The 19,988-nt window shown below is 38.9% G+C and overlaps 1 protein-coding gene across 10 annotated transcripts in view; it reads right to left on the bottom strand.

Moving 5' to 3' along the window:
• Nucleotides 1-814: 814 nt before the first annotated feature.
• The window catches only part of LOC104837616 (phosphatidylinositol 4-kinase type 2-beta), a 35,852-nt gene continuing 16,678 nt past the window's right edge, over nt 815-19,988 (bottom strand). Inside the window, exons 1-13 of one of the 10 annotated variants that reach the window (XM_010576857.1) lie at nt 14,558-14,739; nt 14,127-14,245; nt 12,679-12,761; nt 11,711-11,986; nt 11,128-11,208; nt 10,741-10,813; nt 8,989-9,139; nt 8,472-8,572; nt 4,890-5,011; nt 4,191-4,266; nt 3,627-3,678; nt 2,717-2,861; nt 815-1,045 (exon numbers count right to left, since the gene is read on the bottom strand). In XM_010576857.1, coding sequence (XP_010575159.1) covers nt 901-1,045; nt 2,717-2,861; nt 3,627-3,678; nt 4,191-4,266; nt 4,890-5,011; nt 8,472-8,572; nt 8,989-9,139; nt 10,741-10,813; nt 11,128-11,208; nt 11,711-11,986; nt 12,679-12,761; nt 14,127-14,245; nt 14,558-14,669 — 1,536 coding nt within the window. In that variant the 5' untranslated portion in view covers nt 14,670-14,739 and the 3' untranslated portion in view covers nt 815-900. Of the gene's footprint in view, nt 1,046-1,768; nt 2,004-2,716; nt 2,862-3,626; nt 3,679-4,190; nt 4,267-4,889; nt 5,012-8,471; nt 8,573-8,988; nt 9,140-10,740; nt 10,814-11,127; nt 11,209-11,710; nt 11,987-12,678; nt 12,762-14,126; nt 14,246-14,557; nt 14,740-14,759; nt 15,244-15,900; nt 16,585-19,180; nt 19,241-19,988 lie in introns of those variants that run through there. The other 9 variants (XM_010576861.1, XM_010576862.1, XM_010576864.1 and 6 more) reach the window with 9 other exon arrangements.

The raw sequence follows: 19,988 nt of genomic DNA, 5'->3' as shown, positions 1-19,988 counted from the left end.
CCCCGGCGGGGGCCCAGGGATCCCTCCCCTCACTCCCCCACGGGGCTGAGGGACGTGCCGGCGGCCGTGAGGGCCTGGCGGCAGGGCCCGGGCCCGGGCCGGGCCCGGGCGGGGGCGGCTGCCTTTGAGAGCTAGCGGCGAGGGAAAGGCCAGCCTCGCCTACCCGCAGCGCGAAGCGGTGCCGCTTTCACTTCAGCGGAACAACGCGGAAGGGTCGTCCCCTCCCGCCGCAATACACACCTTCGTTCTTCTTCAGCTCTCGCCCAAGAACAGGCTGCACCGACGCTCCGTTCAATCAGTTTTACAAGATAACCCACCCGGCAGCAGTGCCAATCCAAAACACTCAAGCTAATGTGGGTTCTTTTCATTTAACGGGTGGAAGTACTTTAAATTTAAACATACTTACAAAGTCATTTTTTTCCACTTACTAAGCTTCTGAAGTACCTTTTGGTTTTTTTGCTCTTAGGTGTTTTTCCATTTGGAGACAATATTCAAAAAAACCCCAAAGTCATTCTGTGAGAGGACTGGAACTAACAGAGAGTGGATTCCTAAGAATTTGTGCCTTCCCATCACCCAACCTCACTTCCTCCTTTGCCCCAAGTCCCCCGATACCTACTGCAAAACCACAGCATCCACCAACGCCTCTCCTCTCAGCAGTACTCCTCCCGTAACTTCAAACTCCCACTAAATCAGACAAAATAGCTAATCCTAAACACACAAAACTGTTAATTATACAAATACATGGTAAGTGCATGGTTTACTTAGCGGGTCTTTTGTGCCAGTAATGATGTATAATAAAAGAATTGTCCCTTTTATTCAATCAGGTTTTATTTTGGATGTCAATATTAACATTTTTAGAAAATGGAATCAAAGGCTGGCCATCAAAAAAAATATTAACAACTATGTATCAGCAAGTAAAGTCACATCTTTTTTTTTCTTATTCTTTACTTTCTTCCTGAAGAATATGGCGTGCTTCATAGCTGATCTTTTACAGATCCCCATCTTTACCCTCTTTAGAGTTTTCTGCTTTTGCTTTTCATCAGCTCTGTAAAGCAAAAAAGGAACATCAAGATTAGAATAAAATGGAGAAGGTACTTCTACATTTGCTGGTATTTTAAATAATCTGTCCATGTAAGTGTATGAACTCAGAAGTACTGTCACAAAAAGTACAAGGAACATTTCATCTTACAATGTTAGGACATTCAATCTTCCTAAAACTGTTTGTCCACTTTACTGCCATTAATTTTCATTTATGTATTTATTCAGCATTTACCTTTAAATGGATGTGGAAAACTTAAGAAAGGCCACTCACCAAGTACAAAAAAAGCACATACAGACTTTCATGCCCGATATATAATGCATGGATGTATAACAGAAAGGCTTAGAAGAAACTACATCAGGTTTAACAACATTATGAAGACTCCTGCAAATAATACAGGACCTAAATATAACTAGCAAATGGATTGTTCTCTGTCTCTGAGAAAGGACAAAACATGGAATAATTTTTAACAAATAAAACATACAGGTGTTTTTATTAGAAAAAGAAACCGAAGTTATCTTCTGCAATAAATCAGCAAAAGAAATAACGGATGGCCTGAAAGGACTAAACCGTTCCACTACAATGGACAGAATAACATCTTACTTGACGGAAGAAACATGAGGTTTCATGCATTTCTTTTAGTATCCTTTTTACTTTTTTAAGCAAAGAAAATAAACATTAAAGGAGGGAATTTTTAAGAGAGATATGTAAAATGAAATATTGCTAGCTTTTTTCTCTAATACTCCATAACCAAAACTCAGATCAATGTCACAGCAGGACATGAAGCAATATAGCTGTAGTCCTCTACCATCCAGCACGCATCTGATGAATCTCTTGATGCTGATCCAGGAGGTTAACTATCTGAATCTCACTATGCAACAGAGGTACGTCTTTCAGGAGGGAAGATTTGTATTTCCACTGCTACAGCCACTCAAGTCAAGAATCACAAACAAACCCATGCGCTCTGGAGAGGAAGTTAAAAAAGTGCGGGTCAACTATCCCAAACTGGAAAGACTGAGCCAACTGCTGGATCATCTCTTAGCAAATCCCCTTTCCTCTTTTCAGTTAGATCCATCTGAAGACCATCACACACCATTTTTTTTGTCTTTTGATATATACAAGTATGTGCTTGTGTATGTTACAGAAGCACAATCATGGCAGAATAGAAGTACTTAATGTGACCCTCATTAATGCAGATCTTACATGGTGGAGATTTAGACCATACTACAGAGATCACCTGAAATACCAGAAGGAAAAAAGAAAAAGATGCCACAACACAGCAAAAGAGCCAGGAAGCAATAAAAAGTGTTGTGACTCTTTTCTTTGCCCTTTCATGAGGAATCTGATAGGGATAAAAGTGCTTCATTACTTTAATACTGAATCTTCTTGACAGAGCTATCCCCATGCACCATTCACCAAGTTTGGGATCCATATAAATCAGTTTTGAAAGAAAAGCCACAGTTAAGGAATTGGGAGCCACAGTAAGTGACCTGCCTGGTTTTTATCATATCCTCCCTTCAGTATACACTCCCCAGCAATACAGCAAGCAGGCAATAGTGAAAGCTGACATCAGCACCCAAAGCCAAAAATCATCTCTTTCTAAATTGTTTCTGTGAAATAAGATCTAATCTCATCTGAATGCTATCTTTTATTATATTAATGCAATATTACACTTACTGGTAAGCTGTTCTGGTGCTGGAGAGACTGGGACAGGTACTGCGCTTGTGACCTGCCTTGCCACAAACAAAACAGCCAGCATCAGTCTTCTCACAAGTGTGGCTTTGTAGAGCACAGCAGTTGCAATTATTACAGTGAAACCAAGCTGCAAAACAAGGAACATGATTTATGATCTTGAAAAGGTTTAGAATGATCATTCTGACACCAAGCTTTAAATACAGGCTCTATTACCAGGTTTTACAAAGGTTTTTGATTTTGTTTTAGTTTTACAGAGGTGGATGCAGTCAGTTTCTGGTGCGTTACCACATTTCATAAGGCAGCCAGGTGCTTCTTCATTAGATATACTGTGTAACTATTTCAATATAACTGAACTATTTTGCCATTAGAATTATTATCCTCTGTGATCTTAACATGAAAAATAGTCCAGATGTTAAAATGGACTTACAAATTGCAATTTCTGTATCAGTAACAAAAATTATTTGCTTCAGCTATTTAAACACAGCTATAAATACAACTTCATTTGTGTATGAAACATAATTTGATCATGCCCTCTCAAACATCTTAGTAATTGCCTATTTGTTTATGAAATTCTAATGAAAAGGTCTACAAAACCAGGAAACACTTATATGACAAATCAAAATATTTAAGTTTTCCCATAACAAATACAAATGGGATTTAGTATGCCTTGACAAGAATTTATCATGTTTCCACACAGTGCAAATATACGTAAGTTATCGAATGGCTACTCGTGTGAAACTGAGATTTTTCCTTTATTCTATGTCTTCTGAATGATCACATTTTATTTCTTTTACAGAATATTTTCTCTTCCGGTTTGTAATCTCAGTTTCTTTGGACTACAGCTTAAACAATAAGTGTACTTTTATTTAGAAAAGTATTTTTCTGTACTCACAGGGTTTTACACATTTTTTGCAAAGAACACAATGTTTCCATCGTCTACCATCCTACAAAAGATGAATAAATGCATTGTTTGTTTGTTTGTTTTAAAAAAAAACACTGATGCTATCTTAAAACTGAACCACTGATGTATGGTCCCCATTATTTACGGAAACAGGTCCTCTGTAGAAAGGACTGTAACTTAGAAACAGCAGTCCTGAGAATCTGTGACAATCGCAGCAAAATGGCTGCATTTTGAAATTGGCAGGTTCTACAACTTCCGAAACATAAGAAATGTATGTGTCAACAGACCGCTGATGAATAAGGTATGGTGTAAGAGGCAAGTAGCAAACTTTTCCTGTCTTCTTTCCAACACAAAGGAATCGGGGAAAGAGAAATTAACTTCCAGTGGGTTATGAATGATGTCCTGTGAAGTTAATAATGAGTCTACAAAACTGAACTCTTTGGGGTTTCCCAAGGAAATAGGTATCACAATAGGTTTTTACCAGAGCAGGTATTACAGAAATTACTATCTGACTACTGCTAAAACTACCATCCAGAAAGAAGTCAAAATACTTACTTTTGACGTACATGAATTGCATATCTCGCAGTGCTGGTTACCAGAACTAACATACCGCTGACATATAGTGCAAAACCTGGGGAAAAAAAAATTATAAATGTACTAGTCCACTATGTGCTCACAAAGCAATATAAATTAATTTTATACAAGCTCAACAATAAATACAAGGATTGCAAAATCACTTTGCTAAATTAAACATGTTGGTTTTGATGCATAAAATCACCACTTAGGCCCAGAGCCTCATAATCATTTAGACACAGTACCTCCAAATAGTAAAATTCAGGTGCTTGAATTCAAATTAGCAACACTATCAGCAGTAAATCAAACCAAATCCATTCCTTTGTCCTTGATGCTTCTCAGTGTTCATTTTATTAACTACTGTCTCAACCAAGCTGATTATCAGGCATAGCTGTAAATGTCTCTCATAGGTGTACACAACATTTCCTACAGACAAGCTGAGGAATCTCATCATTCCACACTGGAAAATGTAACTTTCTTTTTAGGTGCCCAGCTCTCCTACACATTGTTTATAGAACATGCAACCTTAGAATGAGACAGACAAATGTGCTCTTGAGCCTGGCATCCAAAAGTTAGGCATGATGATACTGAACAGCACCATCCCAAAGTCCTTTAGAGATGTTATGCCATAATTAAGAACAAACACACTCTTTCAGCGACTTGAGCATTAACACATCTTACCTATAACCCTCTTCTACAGGAAGTACAATCATACTTGGGGTGAGGTTCGTGAAGATACGGACAGGAGACTGTCTACGACCTGTCTTGCCGTGTTTATAAAGTGCATGATTATCATAGTCTACCTAGAAAAATAAAACCATAGAAAAAGAGTCTTAAACTGAATGCTAAGCACAGGCAGAACTATTTACATATTTACCATCTTTATATGTGCCTTATGAAATTTTAATTTTTACATAAAAGACTCTAACCCCAAATTAGATTACAAATTCAACAGCAAGTTTTCTGTCTCACTTATTTTTAAATTTGTGCAACCATAGTATCAGGCTAGACTCAATAAACGAAGTTCCCAGTACTACAATAACCCTATTTTACTTACCCCTTTTTGCTCTTTTGCATGGGATATCTAAAATAACATTGCAGTTGCCCTACAAAAGAGCAACCCATTAAAAAAAATGGAACTATACCATTTGGTCTATCTGGCAGTACCAGAGCTGACATGCATCTTAATCTCAGAATAATTACAAAGTTGCAAATCCAATCATCCCTGCTGTTTCCAGCACTGCCTTCAGAGACTTGTCACAAAAATTCTCATCTCTGAGCACTAGCAGGAATGCAGAGTCTAGCCTAGCACAAATTTCCATTCTACAAGATACAAATACGTTGTTCACAACACCCACATCAAACTTTATGCAGAGTTGTTATATGAGAAAATAAAACTTTAACACCATGAATACCCATGATTGAGCTCTCAAAAGTCACTGATGTACGCATTCTTAAACAACTTACAGAATGGATACAATACTGGAGAAGTTGATGACAGATTATTGCTTTATCACTGACAACTTCATTTATTACATAATTCCAAAATTTTCCATTGTTGTAATTCTACTCTGGTCCCAGCAGTTTTGGAGATGAAAGACCTTAAAATTTTTTTGGACTAGGGCTGGGCATTACCCACCACGCTGCTGACATTTCAACACCTGGGAAGAATGAAACACTTTTCTTCGAGTTACCTCTCACCTTTGCAATATGCACCTGTCAAAATTTTGCACCTGCAAATTTTGTCACACTGATGTATTGGGTCTGGCTAAGACGAAGTTAATACTCCCCATAGCAGCCCTTGTAGCGCTGTGCTCTGCATCAGTAGCTAGAAAGGTGTTGATAACACACCAGTGTTTTGGCTACTGCTGAGCAGTGCTGGCACAGAATCAAGGCTGTCTCTCCAACATTTTTGCCCCCCTCCCCTCAATGGCAGGCTGGGGCAGGGCAAGATCTTGGGAGGGGACATAACCAGGACAGCTGACCTAAACTAACCAAACATATATTCCATACCATATGACATCAGCTCAGATATAAAAGCTAAGTATAGGGAGACGGAAGGGGGGGGATTTTTGTCTTCCGGAGCAACCACATGTACTGAAGCCCTGCTTCCCAGGAAGTGGCTAGACATCGCCTGCTGATGGGAAGTAGAGAATAACACCATTTGTTTTTCTTCGCTTTTGCACGCCACCTTTGCTTTCACTTTATTAAACTGTCCTTATCTTGACCCACGAGCCTTTTGTTATATTTTCTCCCCTCTGTCCAGCTGAGAAGGGGGAGTGATAGAGAGGCTTTGGTGGGCACCTGGCATCCACCCAGGGTCAACCCACCACAGTCCTTTTTGGTGCCCGAACAGGGACCTGGGTGTACTTGGTGGGTAATGCGGAAGGATGGGGAGACCTAGTGTGTGCCTCAAGGACATTTAACCTTGGGGGAAAAATAATCTGTGATGTGAGTCGTATGTTGTAGGAAGTAATGTAGCAGGAATGACCTGAACTGCAGAGGAGTGAACTTCGCAAGGAACCAGAGAAGTGCATCGGTGACCCAAACCAAGCTGGTGTTGGTGCTCAACGATCGAACATACTGCTTCTCCTGTCCAGACCACTCATCTTGACGGATGGGGCCCAAGTCATAACCTGTGTGTGAACATCTGGAGGAGTGGAAGAAGCTCATGGAATATCTATCTCTTAAAGGACAGGGGATAGTAATTAATAAGAATGTATAAATCTGTATGTTAGGTATAGAAGTGGTTTAAGTATGTAGGTTCAGTTCTAAGTGTTGGTAAGAAGGGATTTCAGTAATGAGAATTAAATACAATGGCACGGTTAGGCATGTATTGGCTTTGTGTGGCAAGGTTTTGGTAGTGAGGAGGGTTACAGGGGTGGCTTCTGTAAGAAGCTGCTGGAAGATTCCCCTGTGTTTGAGAGAGAGCCAATACCAGCCGGCTCCAAGATGGACCCGCTGCCGGCCAAGGCTGAGCCAATCAGCAATAGTGGTAATGCCTCTGTGATAACATTTTTAAGAAGGGGAAAAAAAGTTGGGACAGACAGAAACGGCAGCAGGAGACAGGAGTGAGAACATATAAGAGAAAACAACCCTGCAGACACCAAGGTCAGTGAAGGAGGGGGAGGAGATGCTCCAGGTGCCAGAGCAGAGATTCCCCTGCAGCCCGTGGGGAAGACCATGGTGAGGCAGGCTGTCCCCCTGCAGTCCATGGAGGTCCACGGTGGAGCAGATCTCCACCTGCAGCCCGTGGAGGACCCCACAACGGAGCAGGTGGATGCCCGAAGGGGGCTGTGACCCTGTGGGAACCCCGCGCTGGAGCAGGCTCCTGGCAGGCCCTGCGGATCTGTGGAGAGAGGAACCCACGGAGCACGTTTTCTGGCAGGACTTGTGACCCCACGGGGGACCCACGCTGGAGCAGTGTGCTCCTGAAGGACTGCACACCATGGAAAGGACCCATGCTGGAGCAGTTCGTGAAGAACTGCAGCCCATGAGAAGGACCCACATTGGAGAAGTTCGTGGAGGACTGTCTCCCATGGGTGGGACTCCACGCTGGAGCAGGGGAAGAGTGTGATGAGCCCTCCCCCTCAGGAGGATGAAGCGGCAGAAAATAACATGTGATGAACTGACCGTAAACCCCATCCCCGTCCCCCTGTGCCACTGGGGGGGTTGGTAGAGAATCCAGGAGTGAAGTTGTGCCCAGGAAGAAGGAATGGGTGGAGGGAAGGTGTTCTGAGATTTGGTTTTATTTCTCATTATTACAAATCAACCAGAGTAGGGTAAAGTGAGTTAATTTTCCCAAGCTGAGTCTGTTTTGCCCGTGACAGTAACTGGTGAGTGATCTCTCCTGTCCTTATCTTGACCCACAAGCTCTTTGTTATATTTTCTCTCCCCTGTCCAGTTGAGGAGGGGGAGTGATAGAACGGCTCTGGTGGATACCTGGCGTCCAGCCAGGGTCAACCCACCACAACTGAAAACCCGGCAGAAGATATGAGTTAATGGACAGATGGCAGTAAGTTAAAAGATACGTATAAACTGTCGGAGTGTGACAAAGTTGTCAAAGGTGTGACTAATACAAATACAGAATCTGGGCTTCACTTGATGAGCACCACAGGGTTTGCAGTACCTCCAAGTCAAAATTGAAGTTCAAGAAGGCAGTCCATCTACAGACTAGTGCTACCATTATATCTGCTTTCATTCATATTCCTGTTCACATTGCACATGACTGAAATTTAGCAGATTCACTGGGTTCAGTCTTACCTGGTAATCTAACATACTGAAGCTTGGGAAAAATTCAAGAATACGAGACTCAAAGAAGTATGGAAATATCCAGAACATGGGCATCTCTTGATTGTTATGACCTAGTAATGAAAAGATGTACATTAAAGAAAAACAAGGTACATGAAGCATGAAAAATTTACAGTAAACATTCTGAATACATGTATATGTAACCTCATGCTGGGCGTAAGAACTAGTTCCTTTAGGCGACAAAGTTTTGGCATATTTTATATATGCGGAACTGTAAGCTCCACTTAACTAACAGCTCTTGTCACCCGCCTAGATTGGTAAGAAACGGTACTGGTTTGACAGCTTATTCTTCTCTACCTTTAAAGTCCATTTTAATTGCGAAGTTTTTGAGAGAGACTTAGAGAATTCGGTATTATTAAACTAAAAGTATCAGGAGAGTAAATTAGATATATAGTAGTTCATCTTTAGAAATCATAACATGTGTGTTCACATTCACCCAAGTAGCAAGAATCACAGTTGTAACACATACCTTCTTTTCCTGTCTCCTTCCACATTGCCATCAGTTTTTTAAAACTAGCAGCCAGTGCTCCCACTAAACCTCCAAATGGGGGATCAGTTACCATAATGACTCTTCCACCATTGTCTTGATGTAAGAACTTCATACAAGCTTCACGTGCAGCCTGTAAGAAACAGAGGTTAATTTCAGAAATATAGATTCAAGAACTGGAACTGTAAAAATATTGTCCTTGTAATTTATTATTTTAAAGTTTCAACTTTGAAGATGGAAGTTACTTCCTCTTGTGGAGGTGAATTTCCTCTTGTGTAGCATTCAAAAAAACCAACTAGATTTGAAGCACTGAAAACAAGTGCCCTGTTCAGTTAGAGATAATGTATCAAGGGCAGATGCAGTTCAAGCTTCCTAAGATAGTCTTCTTCCTAAGGGTACTAAATTTTACTTGGAAAAAAGATGTTATTCATAGCAAGAAAGCAAAGTTCAGGCTCAGAATACATTTTATTTATGCCCTTTAACTTTAGTTTTATTCTGTAAAGCACTATCAAAGTAATGCGAAAAAATTCAGTCCTGTGCAAACCAGCTGAATCCATACTGGTTATAAAAATACATCGTGTTCAAATTTTAGCAATCTAACCTGGACTCAATATTATTGAAGGAAATGTAAAAAGGTATGTGTTCACTGCCTTCTTGCAGTGTTCTCTCATCTATTACTTAGATTCAACTGCATTCCAAAACCAGATTTTTAACACAAATACACATTCAAAAGTGCTGCAATTCAGTCCTTGAATACACTGCAATACAGTGTCATTACAGATGTCACCTTTTCACACCTTGAAAAGAACACTACAGTGTTTATAATGCAGATGAACAGTCTTTTGTTTTAATTGAAAAATACAAAACTTGAATACAGTAATGGATTAAAAACATTCAAAGGTAAGGCTTTCAGACCAGCCTCCCATTTCATTCTAGACAATTCTTTTTATTTTCCAGATACCATTCAAAATTAGCCTTTAGAATGGAAAAAATCTGAAAATTACCTACATAGTATGAAAGGTATTGCAATAAACATGTTTATGCAAATCAGTGGTGGCTTACTAATAATGGCAATGGAAAAGCAAAGAGTGAGTGAATATACTATTGGGATAAATGTTTGAAATTGAATTACACTGTGATTCTCTGTACAAAGCTACAATAAATGTCCAACTACAGCTGCAGGTTACCTAATAAACTCAAAATTAAGCACTCAATGTGACATTTAAAAAGGAAATCAGCATTTTCTTTAACAATTACACTAATTCAACCTCATTTTATGACAAGGTTAACCTTTTGACCTTGATTGCCTGGAACAAAGCAGAAAAACAGCCTCTTCCCTCCCACCTCAAGTACCAGTGAACAAGTCCCATGGCATCTACTGGGTCTCTAAAGGCTGGGAATAAAACAATTAATTCTGTTGTAACAACACAGGAAGAGGGCTAATGAACACTTATATAACGCAACAACTCACACCAAGCTGTCATTTTAATAAAAGCAGCAGTTAATGTGTGTAAGTAACATTAGTTAGCATAAATTTAATAGGCAACTTTATCTTTGAATCAAGTGGGGAAAGAATTCCTGAAGAGGCACTGTTACGCTTTGATTTCCAGTACCGTTGACCATTTTTGTCTCACGATAGTTGTTTCCTACTAGACTAGCCGTGACTTTCTTACAAAATTCTGCATCAACAACATGTACTTCCTTACAAAGTACTCAAGAAATACTTGGCCTTACCTCTCCACCAAAAAAATAATGATTAAACATGTTGTAGTGGCAGAATTCATCCTCTGTGTAAAACTGTGAATACCTGTAAAACAAGTTTTAATAGTGGTAGAAAAATATAAACAACTTCTTGCCTGCCCTAAGGGGCATTTACAGTGAAAACAAGGCCTTAAGAAAAACAACATCTTTGGGTTCCGATTACTGACAACACATACCAATGCTGAGAATTATTAAGTATAATTACTTTTCTCATAAACTGGATGTCACTTGTGTATGTGTGCAGGAACAGAGATGCAGAGACAGGAAAGGGAAAACAACCACCAATTTATCTTTTAAAGCAATAAGAACACAAATCTTTGTACATACTCTTCAGACAGATAAACATTTGTCAAAACCTACCTGAAATCAATATCTAGCAGAAGGCTTCTAACCCTGAAATCTTCTCCTTGTGATGCTTTTGACTGGATCATTTCATGAAGCCTGAAGTATAATTGGAGCAAAGAAATTTAACACATAATCATTGGCTTCAGAAATAATCTTGCAAGACAAGAATGCCTCGTACTTTACTAAACCTAAAACCAAACAGATAGAGAAAATGGAGTAATCTGAATTTGGATGATTCCACTTAGCTAATATTCAAAGTTAGAAAAATATGTTAGTCTTAAAAGATGAAAAGTCACTGGAGCCTATTGGATCACCATGGACAAAAAACCCCAAACATAAGCAAAGAAACTCATTGTCACTTCTGTAAGAAACAAAGCAGGGCATTTACAGTGTGTATGTGTGTTACTGTCAGTTTAGCTACAGTCTTCTCCTGTACCTTACGAGCTCAAAGACCCCACTAGATGCTTGGATAATCCCAACCAACTAAAGCGTGGTGAACCTCTTATTATGGGAGAATCCTTGATTATTTATATATTAGTAAGCTGCACAGTGTTGAGAGAAATATTATTTGAAAGTGTAACAATTCTCACTGATGTACCTGGGCGTTCCAACAGAGAGCACTCGTCTGAATCCTAAATCAATAATAAGATCCAGTAGGAACTGGCAACTTCTGTCTGCAAATAAATACTGTGCATTTGTTTTTTTATTCTCCAGTGGATACAGAAGTTGACTGGGACTTTTTAACTGGGCAATGGAGATATTACACAGGAACTGGTGATCCAAGTGTTTTTCCCATTCAGTTGGAAACAGCAATTGCTGGCATTCCTGGCAAAACCTCCTCTTCGATAATGGCAACAGAACAAAATTCTTGTACCTTTAAAAACAAAAGACAATAGAGATCAAACTTTGAAAAAGCTTCTATAAAATATATGAAGGGGAACTATGAAGGGGGTTTCATATTTTTTAAGAATTCAGGCCTTTAACCAAGCAATGTAGTTTAAATTGCTCTTGCAAAACTCCATTATATACATGTGAATGAATACTGATGAAAAAATATTCAAAGGACACTTTAAAAAGCATATAATATGCTGGCCAAATATACTGAGATTCCCTGTAAAATAACTGGATTACAGAGTGAAAACTCCATATTCACTACCAGCAAGCAGTCCTGTATGTTTACACAGAAAACTTGGATATTATTTGTTGCTGTATTACCTTTGCTTCTTTTCACAATATTAAGCCTGTTACTTTTGCACACTGAAGTCAGGAATAACTGTTTGAACTGAAACTAGTACTGACCTCTTGTTAATGCATAATGAGCACTAATGTAAGAACTATACACACACAGGAAAAAAACCAAAACCAAAACAGTTCCTGGGTTGAAAATACCATGCTCTAATTAGATGTTTCATGCTATTTTCCCATTGCAGTCAACGAGTTCTTATTCTTCCAAATCCCTCTGGTATGTTTTCGTATTTTAAAGAATCCTGAGATATTACCTCTATATTCAGAGCACCTAAACTTGTATTACTTGATTTTTAGTGCAGAAAATATATTTAACAATACCTTTCCACATTCTGCCTGTGTGTAAAAGGCGGCTGATGATTTCTATTATATTCTTCACGTGCCACAAGCCTAGTTTCCGATACCTGTAAAATTTATGTATATAAAAAGTTACAAAACAAACAGATATGGTTCTGTATTGTACATTAAATCTCAATATTAAACAAAAAGGGTGCATCAAAGGTCTTATGCTTTAGTTACTCTGCGCAGAAAAATTATCACATTCTTTGGATTGTTGCTTAAGAACAAGCACGACTGCAGCACAGAAGCATGCTGCAAAACAATATGAGTCTCTCGTGAATTTAAACTGTGCGAAAAATGAATAGAAGAATGTCATTCTTCTACTACATGTCATACTCAGAGAAAAACTCAAAACATGATTATGATGAAGATGGAAAGAGGTATACTTTCCATTAATGCATGCCAGCAGTTGCATCGCCTCTGAAGAGCTATGATCTGATCCTGAACAACTGATGACAGCAGAAATGTTGCCCAAGTCTTTTGTGTGTGATTATTTTAAAATAACATGCTCTTCTCTGAATCTTCTACTTTGTTCCCACAAAACATACTTAGGGTTTCACAGTCAATAGAGTTTCAAGACATTCGCGCAAAACTTATGGAACTGATTTGTTTAAAGGCAGAGACAGTAAAATTCAATAGAACAAAAGACACCATGACACAAGTGAAATTTAAAATGAAATTTCACTAGGAATACCATGTATATCTACCCAACCAAGTGATTAACCACCTCATTTTTTCTTTATGCAGCTTTTCAGTAGTAACCAGCCCAGCAATGAACCGCTTATGAATGCAATTAAATTCCAGCCTGCCAACCTGCTGAGAACAATGACCACAACACAAGATACTCATTTAGGAAACAGAAAAAGCAACACAAAATGTAGTGGACAAAAACTGCAGCAAGGTCTCCATGAATACATGTCAATCCCAATTTTGTTACCCTACAATCATCTGACCAAAGTTCTTTAGACAAAGAGGAACTGCTGCAGATATTCTGAGACTACTGAGCATCCCGCTGATCCCCGCCATCTCACTATTTTGTATATCCCATTGTTTGCCTGTATCCACCAGATTTTCTCTGTCTTAACCATGCAAGACGAGAACATCCTGGGACCAGAACTGTCCTATTTTATTCAACATTGCATAGTATTCGCAAACTTTGTAACTCAAATACCTAAGTGTTTTGGCAATACAGAAACAAATGCCAGTTTTGCTCAAAATGTACACAGCCTTCCTTGAAAGTTATACTTGCAACACGTTCTCCTGACAGAAACAAGAGCTCTGCTATATACAAACTATTAGACAAAGCTTCCAAAACAGCAATTGCCACGCATTTCCAGAACAAAATATACTGTGTGTCCCCCCGCCATTTTCTGTTAAATAGAGAAAAAAATCGCCAACATTTACCATAGCCTTAAGCAGCGCTCTCTTACCTTCTCATCTTCCCACTGGAAAAAGTTACAATCTTTTCTATCCCTACAAGCTGAACACGCGTAAAATCTTCTTCCTTCCTCCTTTCCTTGGCTGGTCTTTACAAACAGAAGAGCAGGACCTAAACGACAAACGTAATTACACGATGACACAGGGGACACCAACAGATCCGTTTTAATGCCTCCGCTGCAAGTCTCACGCTTCCAGAATAAAGCATTACCAAAGGCTGCCGTAAAGCACAACCCCTCGCAGGGGAGCCGAGAGAGCAGCTGCAGACGAGCAGCAGAGACGCTCAGGCAGGTGTCAACCCCCCCCCCGGGAACGGCGGCCACCTCAGTCAGGCCCGTCAGAGCCCCCGGCCGGCCCCGCTCCTCCCCTCGGCGGGGCCCGCGCCCCCATCCCGCCCGAGCGGCCTCCTCGCCGCCCGGCTCACCGTGCGGACAGCTGGGAGCGCTGGGCGCCAGGCCGAGCAGGGCCAGCCCGCCCGCCCCCGGCCGCTCCGCACCGCACAAGCCCTCCGGGTCACCCTCCCCGCTGGCCGCCATGTTACCGCCTCCTTCCCGGCAGCCCTCGGCAGCCCTCGCCACCCGCTGGGTACGGCAGGAGCGGCGCAGCCGGCGCTACGGCGCCCCCCAGCGGTGCGGCGGCCCCACCGCCCGGGGAAGAAAACTCCCGTTAGTAACAGGGACGAAACCAACCAAAATCGGGTCCGCTTCCTGCACGGCAAATAACACAGCGGAGCCCAGGAGCCGTGCCTTTGAGACTGTGACATTTATTTTCTCCAGTAGGCATGTCTGGTACATAAACAGCATCTTTAATTGCTTAGTAAACTGCCCGGATAAAAACTAAATCGGGGAAGTTTATAAAGGTGGTCATTTCAATCTTTCTTTGAACTCCACCGTACGGTGAGTTTTACATTTAAGGCTTAAACGTTCCAGTTAGTCATGTGAATTGCTGACATGCTACATTAATATTTACATCCACTCCAAATTATATAAAATACAAGCATTTTATTATTTTTGAGTTCAACAGTATTGCTTAGAATTACAAAATTCAGCAATGTCTGAAATACTGAAAGTTTCATAACAGCAGCAGTTTCTCTCCCGTTCCTGGTCTTAACTGTCCAGAAAATTAATCAAATAAAAATACTTACCATGTTACATAAGCCACAGATCTAGAAACATGACCATCATGCCTTAAACCATGTAACTTAAACATAAATGCAAATGGCAATGGGCAGATGAGCATGACATTGCTAAGGGCACAATAGTAAGTCTCTGTGCTCTCTGTATTACTCTTTCCCCCCCTTCCCTGGGCAAAAAAAAATAACAGCGTGTTTAGAAATTTAGAAGGCAGACTGGCTTTGTGACAAACACAGTAGTGCTTCTGTTGTTAACAGTAGAGAACCACTCTAGCGACTACTGATGAACACATTTATACCCATATGGCAAAACAAACCTGTAACAACATGGTGCAATTCTTTCGCTGTGATGGATCTATAAAGAAATATCACAATTTTCCATACATGTGCTTAAATACACAAGTTCTAAAAGCCACAGGTGAAATTTCAACCTCTGAAACGTACACTCAGTTTATTTTGTCACAGTAGGAACTGTGTGCACTTACTCAGGTTGAATTTTGCTGTAATTCAGCTGTTTAACTATTTTTGGTCCCCACGTGCAAAAAAACCTACTTGGAGCATTTTTTCCCTTCTCCCTTTCTTTCACTTTTTTGTCAAGGACAGATTGATTTTTTTTTTAAATTTTTTTTTTTATGTGTGTGTATATGACATTTCAAGTAACTAGCCTACAAAAATCTATGAACAGCTTAAAATATCAGGAAGAAATTCCAAAGAAAATAATTTTCACAATAAAAGATAACATTCTGCACTTTTTTTTTTAAAAGACCATACAAAAAGAAATTGATAGTGTATAGGTTCTCACATTTATATGAAACAAAAAGAATTTCTGTTGTATTCAAAAGTAGTTTCTCAGCATATGCAAACTGTGCATCTTCCCTTATTCAGAATACATTAATTTAGCCTATAAAAATACAGTATGGACAAGTTCTTCTCATTCCCTGACATAAGAATTCACAATTTTGACACAAAAATTGTAAACTTTTATTACATTCAAAATACATTTCTTAAGTCTTTAGAATTTAAGTTCTGAGGTGTCGGCAGTCAGACCTCTTGGTATACAGCAGAAGTACGTTATTGCAGAGCTTTTACACAGAAGTAGCTTCCTAAAGTTAAGAGAAACTTACGATTCCCATGTATTTTTGTTGCTACCAGGAGGAAAAGAAAGGCTTCCTGCTATGAAAGGTCTGCGTGAAAGCATTACTCAGATGAACAATTCGGCCCTGACTTCCAGTGCTACTTCGCTCCACAATCACACGTGGCATCTGAACAAGCTGAATGGGACTTTTTTCATCCTTTAATGCCTGAGTAAGGTTTAATATCTAAAAGAGTAAAAGCAGGTAAGGTGAGAGCACACAAATAAAACTGTGGCTAACAGGAATATAAAGTTAGATGCCACTCTTAAATCAATTCTGTAGAGGACTGCATTGTCAAATTATTTTTAAAAGATACTCTATTGCAAATAGAAGTATTTTATTTATTTGGTAACATTATGACATCCTACCACTATCTGACTACCTTTCTATCTTTTTTTGAGTATTTCATGCAATCCTCTTCAAATTTTTGGAAAATGTTAGAGACAAAAAAAAAAATCTAAGAGCATTTTAAGTTTAGCACATCACTTAAGAGCATTACACCTTTAATGAAAAAAAACCTACAAGAAAGCAATCAACAGGTATTTAGCACAGGATCTACCAGGAGTTTAGCTACAAATTATTTTCATATCAGAAGATATGAAGCCATATTATTCAGCCCTCAGCTCCCAGGAGTCTGTTATCTTCCTTCCAAAAACCTCAGTGCTCATCAACCACCCTGATAATTTACTCCACATTCAATGTTATCCTGCTGAAAACCGAGGCAAGTATTCAATTTAGTTTTGGTGACACACTTGCATTATCCTTAACATCAGGCTTTTTTTTCCCCCTGCACAATGCCCCTTTATTCCTTGTGTGACTTACTGATCCCCTGCTCATTCTGCACTTTCATGGCTGAAGAACCCTGACAGATAAAGTCTTTTTGCACAGTTTACTGCAATTTGGCTCTTCTAGCAACTCCACTTGACATTTACATTTTCTAAGTTCTAAGGTAATCATTTGTAGATCTGTGTTACCTGGTTGCTTAGTTTCTATGTTCTTGAGAGAACGGTTTATCTTGGGTTTGAAAACCTTCCCAGTATTTTTTTTCCCCCACTTGACAAAAATATGCTTGTAACTACTTTTGGTACCTTAAATTTAAAGGCCTTCCCCCATACGTGCAAGATATATTTCTCTTCAGCCTCCTTATCTTTATCTACTAGATTCTTCATTTTCTAATTCTTAAAGTTTTGATTTTTAAGGATGTATTTACAGACATTTTGGCTATCCCGCAAATTTATCTTAACTGAATGAATCCATTAAGTGATCTAGATATCCAACTTCTTCTGTAATGCCCTTGTAACATACTTTGGTTTTACACCAAACACAAGTCTAAAATCAGTGCTAAAAGGCATCACTTGCTGATGTATTTCTAATCACATCCAAGAATAACTCATTATCTGCAATTCTTCCCTAAAACCATGCCTGAAAACCTGACATATCCCACAGTGAAACACATTCTTGTATAGCTAAAGAGAGATTTAAAAAAACAAAACAAAACCCAAACCAACAACAAGAAAAAAAAAAACCAAAACAAATCTCTGTTGAAATCCACCTCAGGGAAAGGGTGTGACGAAAGGGTCCAGATGCAGCCTTTATAGTGGGAAATTAATTTAGACAACCTTATCTAGATCTTTCTCAATTATATAATCAGTTTTTTTCCTTAAGCTTTCTGTTAAATAACAGATTCCCTGTAGCCAATTGTCTCATCACAGAAAAGCTACTTAAGACAGTTTAAGATGGATGTATATTTCAGAAGTGACCTTCCAGTGACTGCACAAACTTCTCAGAAAAGTTATTTCAGAAATAACTCCTATAATTCAATTTAATAAGTAAGGTTTGCTGGCTTTTAGCCACCACACATAACTAATGTTAACTGGGATGATGTTTGACTAAGCAGTGCTGCAGTCTTGTGCAAGGTACTTCCTGATAGAGGAAATCGTACAGAGAAAAGGTCGGATTAAGCCACTCTAGGAATTGTGAATGTCTGGCTTTAAACTATCCATGTTGAATTTATGAACACAGGGAAGTTAGTTTCAATAAATTCAGGGCAAATGGGACTATTAATTTATCTAGTCCAATGCCCTTACATTTTCACAAATCACTGTTTTATGTCTACAACGAACTAAATAATTTGTTCTTAGCTAAAGCTTGTTTTCCAGTATATCACACCAGTCTTAAATTTTAGAACAGCAAGAAGATGGAGAAACCATTCCCTCTTGTTTCAGTGTTACAAAAACCCAACACTTAATTATCATCAAACTTCTAATCTGAAAATGGCTGGATTGGTTCCAAGTATGGTTCTGACATTTGCTAGGATGAAGAAATTTTATTACCCCTAATACCGCTTTCTTGTGAGAGGTATTTCAGTGATCAAGTTAACCCTCCAAAATAAAGTCACATTTATTTCAATAACGTAACGAAATTACCCACCAAATTTTCCATCCAAGTTTATGACTCTTCTCCAGTGTTTCATTCTTAAAACACCTTCTAAGAATATATAAGTATGAAGTCCTTCCCTATCCCCCACAAAAGTAATGAAACCCAATTACATTATTTAAGAAAATCATCTTCTATAAGAAATAAAAATCAGTACATGCTTTCTGCTGTCTCATCTATATGCAAATAGGAACAAAATCTAGAGAGAAATCTAGTCTTCTCAGATTAAAATACCGTCAAGTGTCTTTCAATTCAATAGGAGTCAGTTTTTGTAGCTCTAAAAAAAACAGCTGAGAAGTGATGACAAATTAAATACATAAATAAAAATGTAAAAAAGCAGTCTTACCTGCCCCCTCATAACAGACATTTGGTTTTCAAAAGTAGCCTTGTCAAATCCTTTATCAGTCTTCATTAAAGAAAACAAACAGTTATTATAGGAAATGACCTATTTATTTTTAGCTATATATTTAGCATGCAAATTCATCAATTTCATAACACACAGTCATATTTACCAACATCATAATAATCTTCGGAAGCTTCAAATAATCATAGTATGACCCACAAAAAAGTCTATTTATTGCAGCAAGTTTACATATGTGAAAACGAAGGGTGTTTCACATCATAAAAGTAAAATACATCAGTGGATACCAGTTTAGGGCATTGGTAGGTAGGCTTAATACAATCACATAATGTCATACTGCTCTGTCTCTCACTTTACTCTGGCAAAAGAATACTTCCTCCTTCAGATTTATTAAATACTTCAATTTCCACTGGGTTTAAAAGAAAACCCAGAATCACTTTGAATACAACTGAGTCAAAGATGCAAATACTGCGAATGTGTTTCAGATCTAGTTTTGACGTTACAGCTGCATTTTCATTAAAAGTTTGATATTTCCATTTCTTTCCATCCTGATCATTTAGATTACTTCACTTGAACATCTGACACAATTGTTTATGGAATGTTTTAGAGAAGAACAATTCTTTTTACATGTCAATACTGTAGCACAGTTTCAGTATCTTTAAAATAAGTCTGACTTACTTTAGACATGGTCAAGATTTCAGCATCAACTTCACACAATATATGTATGCAAAATTAAGCATTAATGATTTCCTCAGGTTGTTACAGTTTATCTTAAGCGTATACACACCACACA

Source organism: Haliaeetus leucocephalus, unplaced genomic scaffold (genome assembly GCF_000737465.1).
Source record: "Haliaeetus leucocephalus isolate CR32 unplaced genomic scaffold, Haliaeetus_leucocephalus-4.0 Scaffold545, whole genome shotgun sequence".
Taxonomy (NCBI): Eukaryota; Metazoa; Chordata; class Aves; order Accipitriformes; family Accipitridae; genus Haliaeetus; species Haliaeetus leucocephalus.
This window is presented reverse-complemented; position numbering and strand designations above follow the sequence as displayed.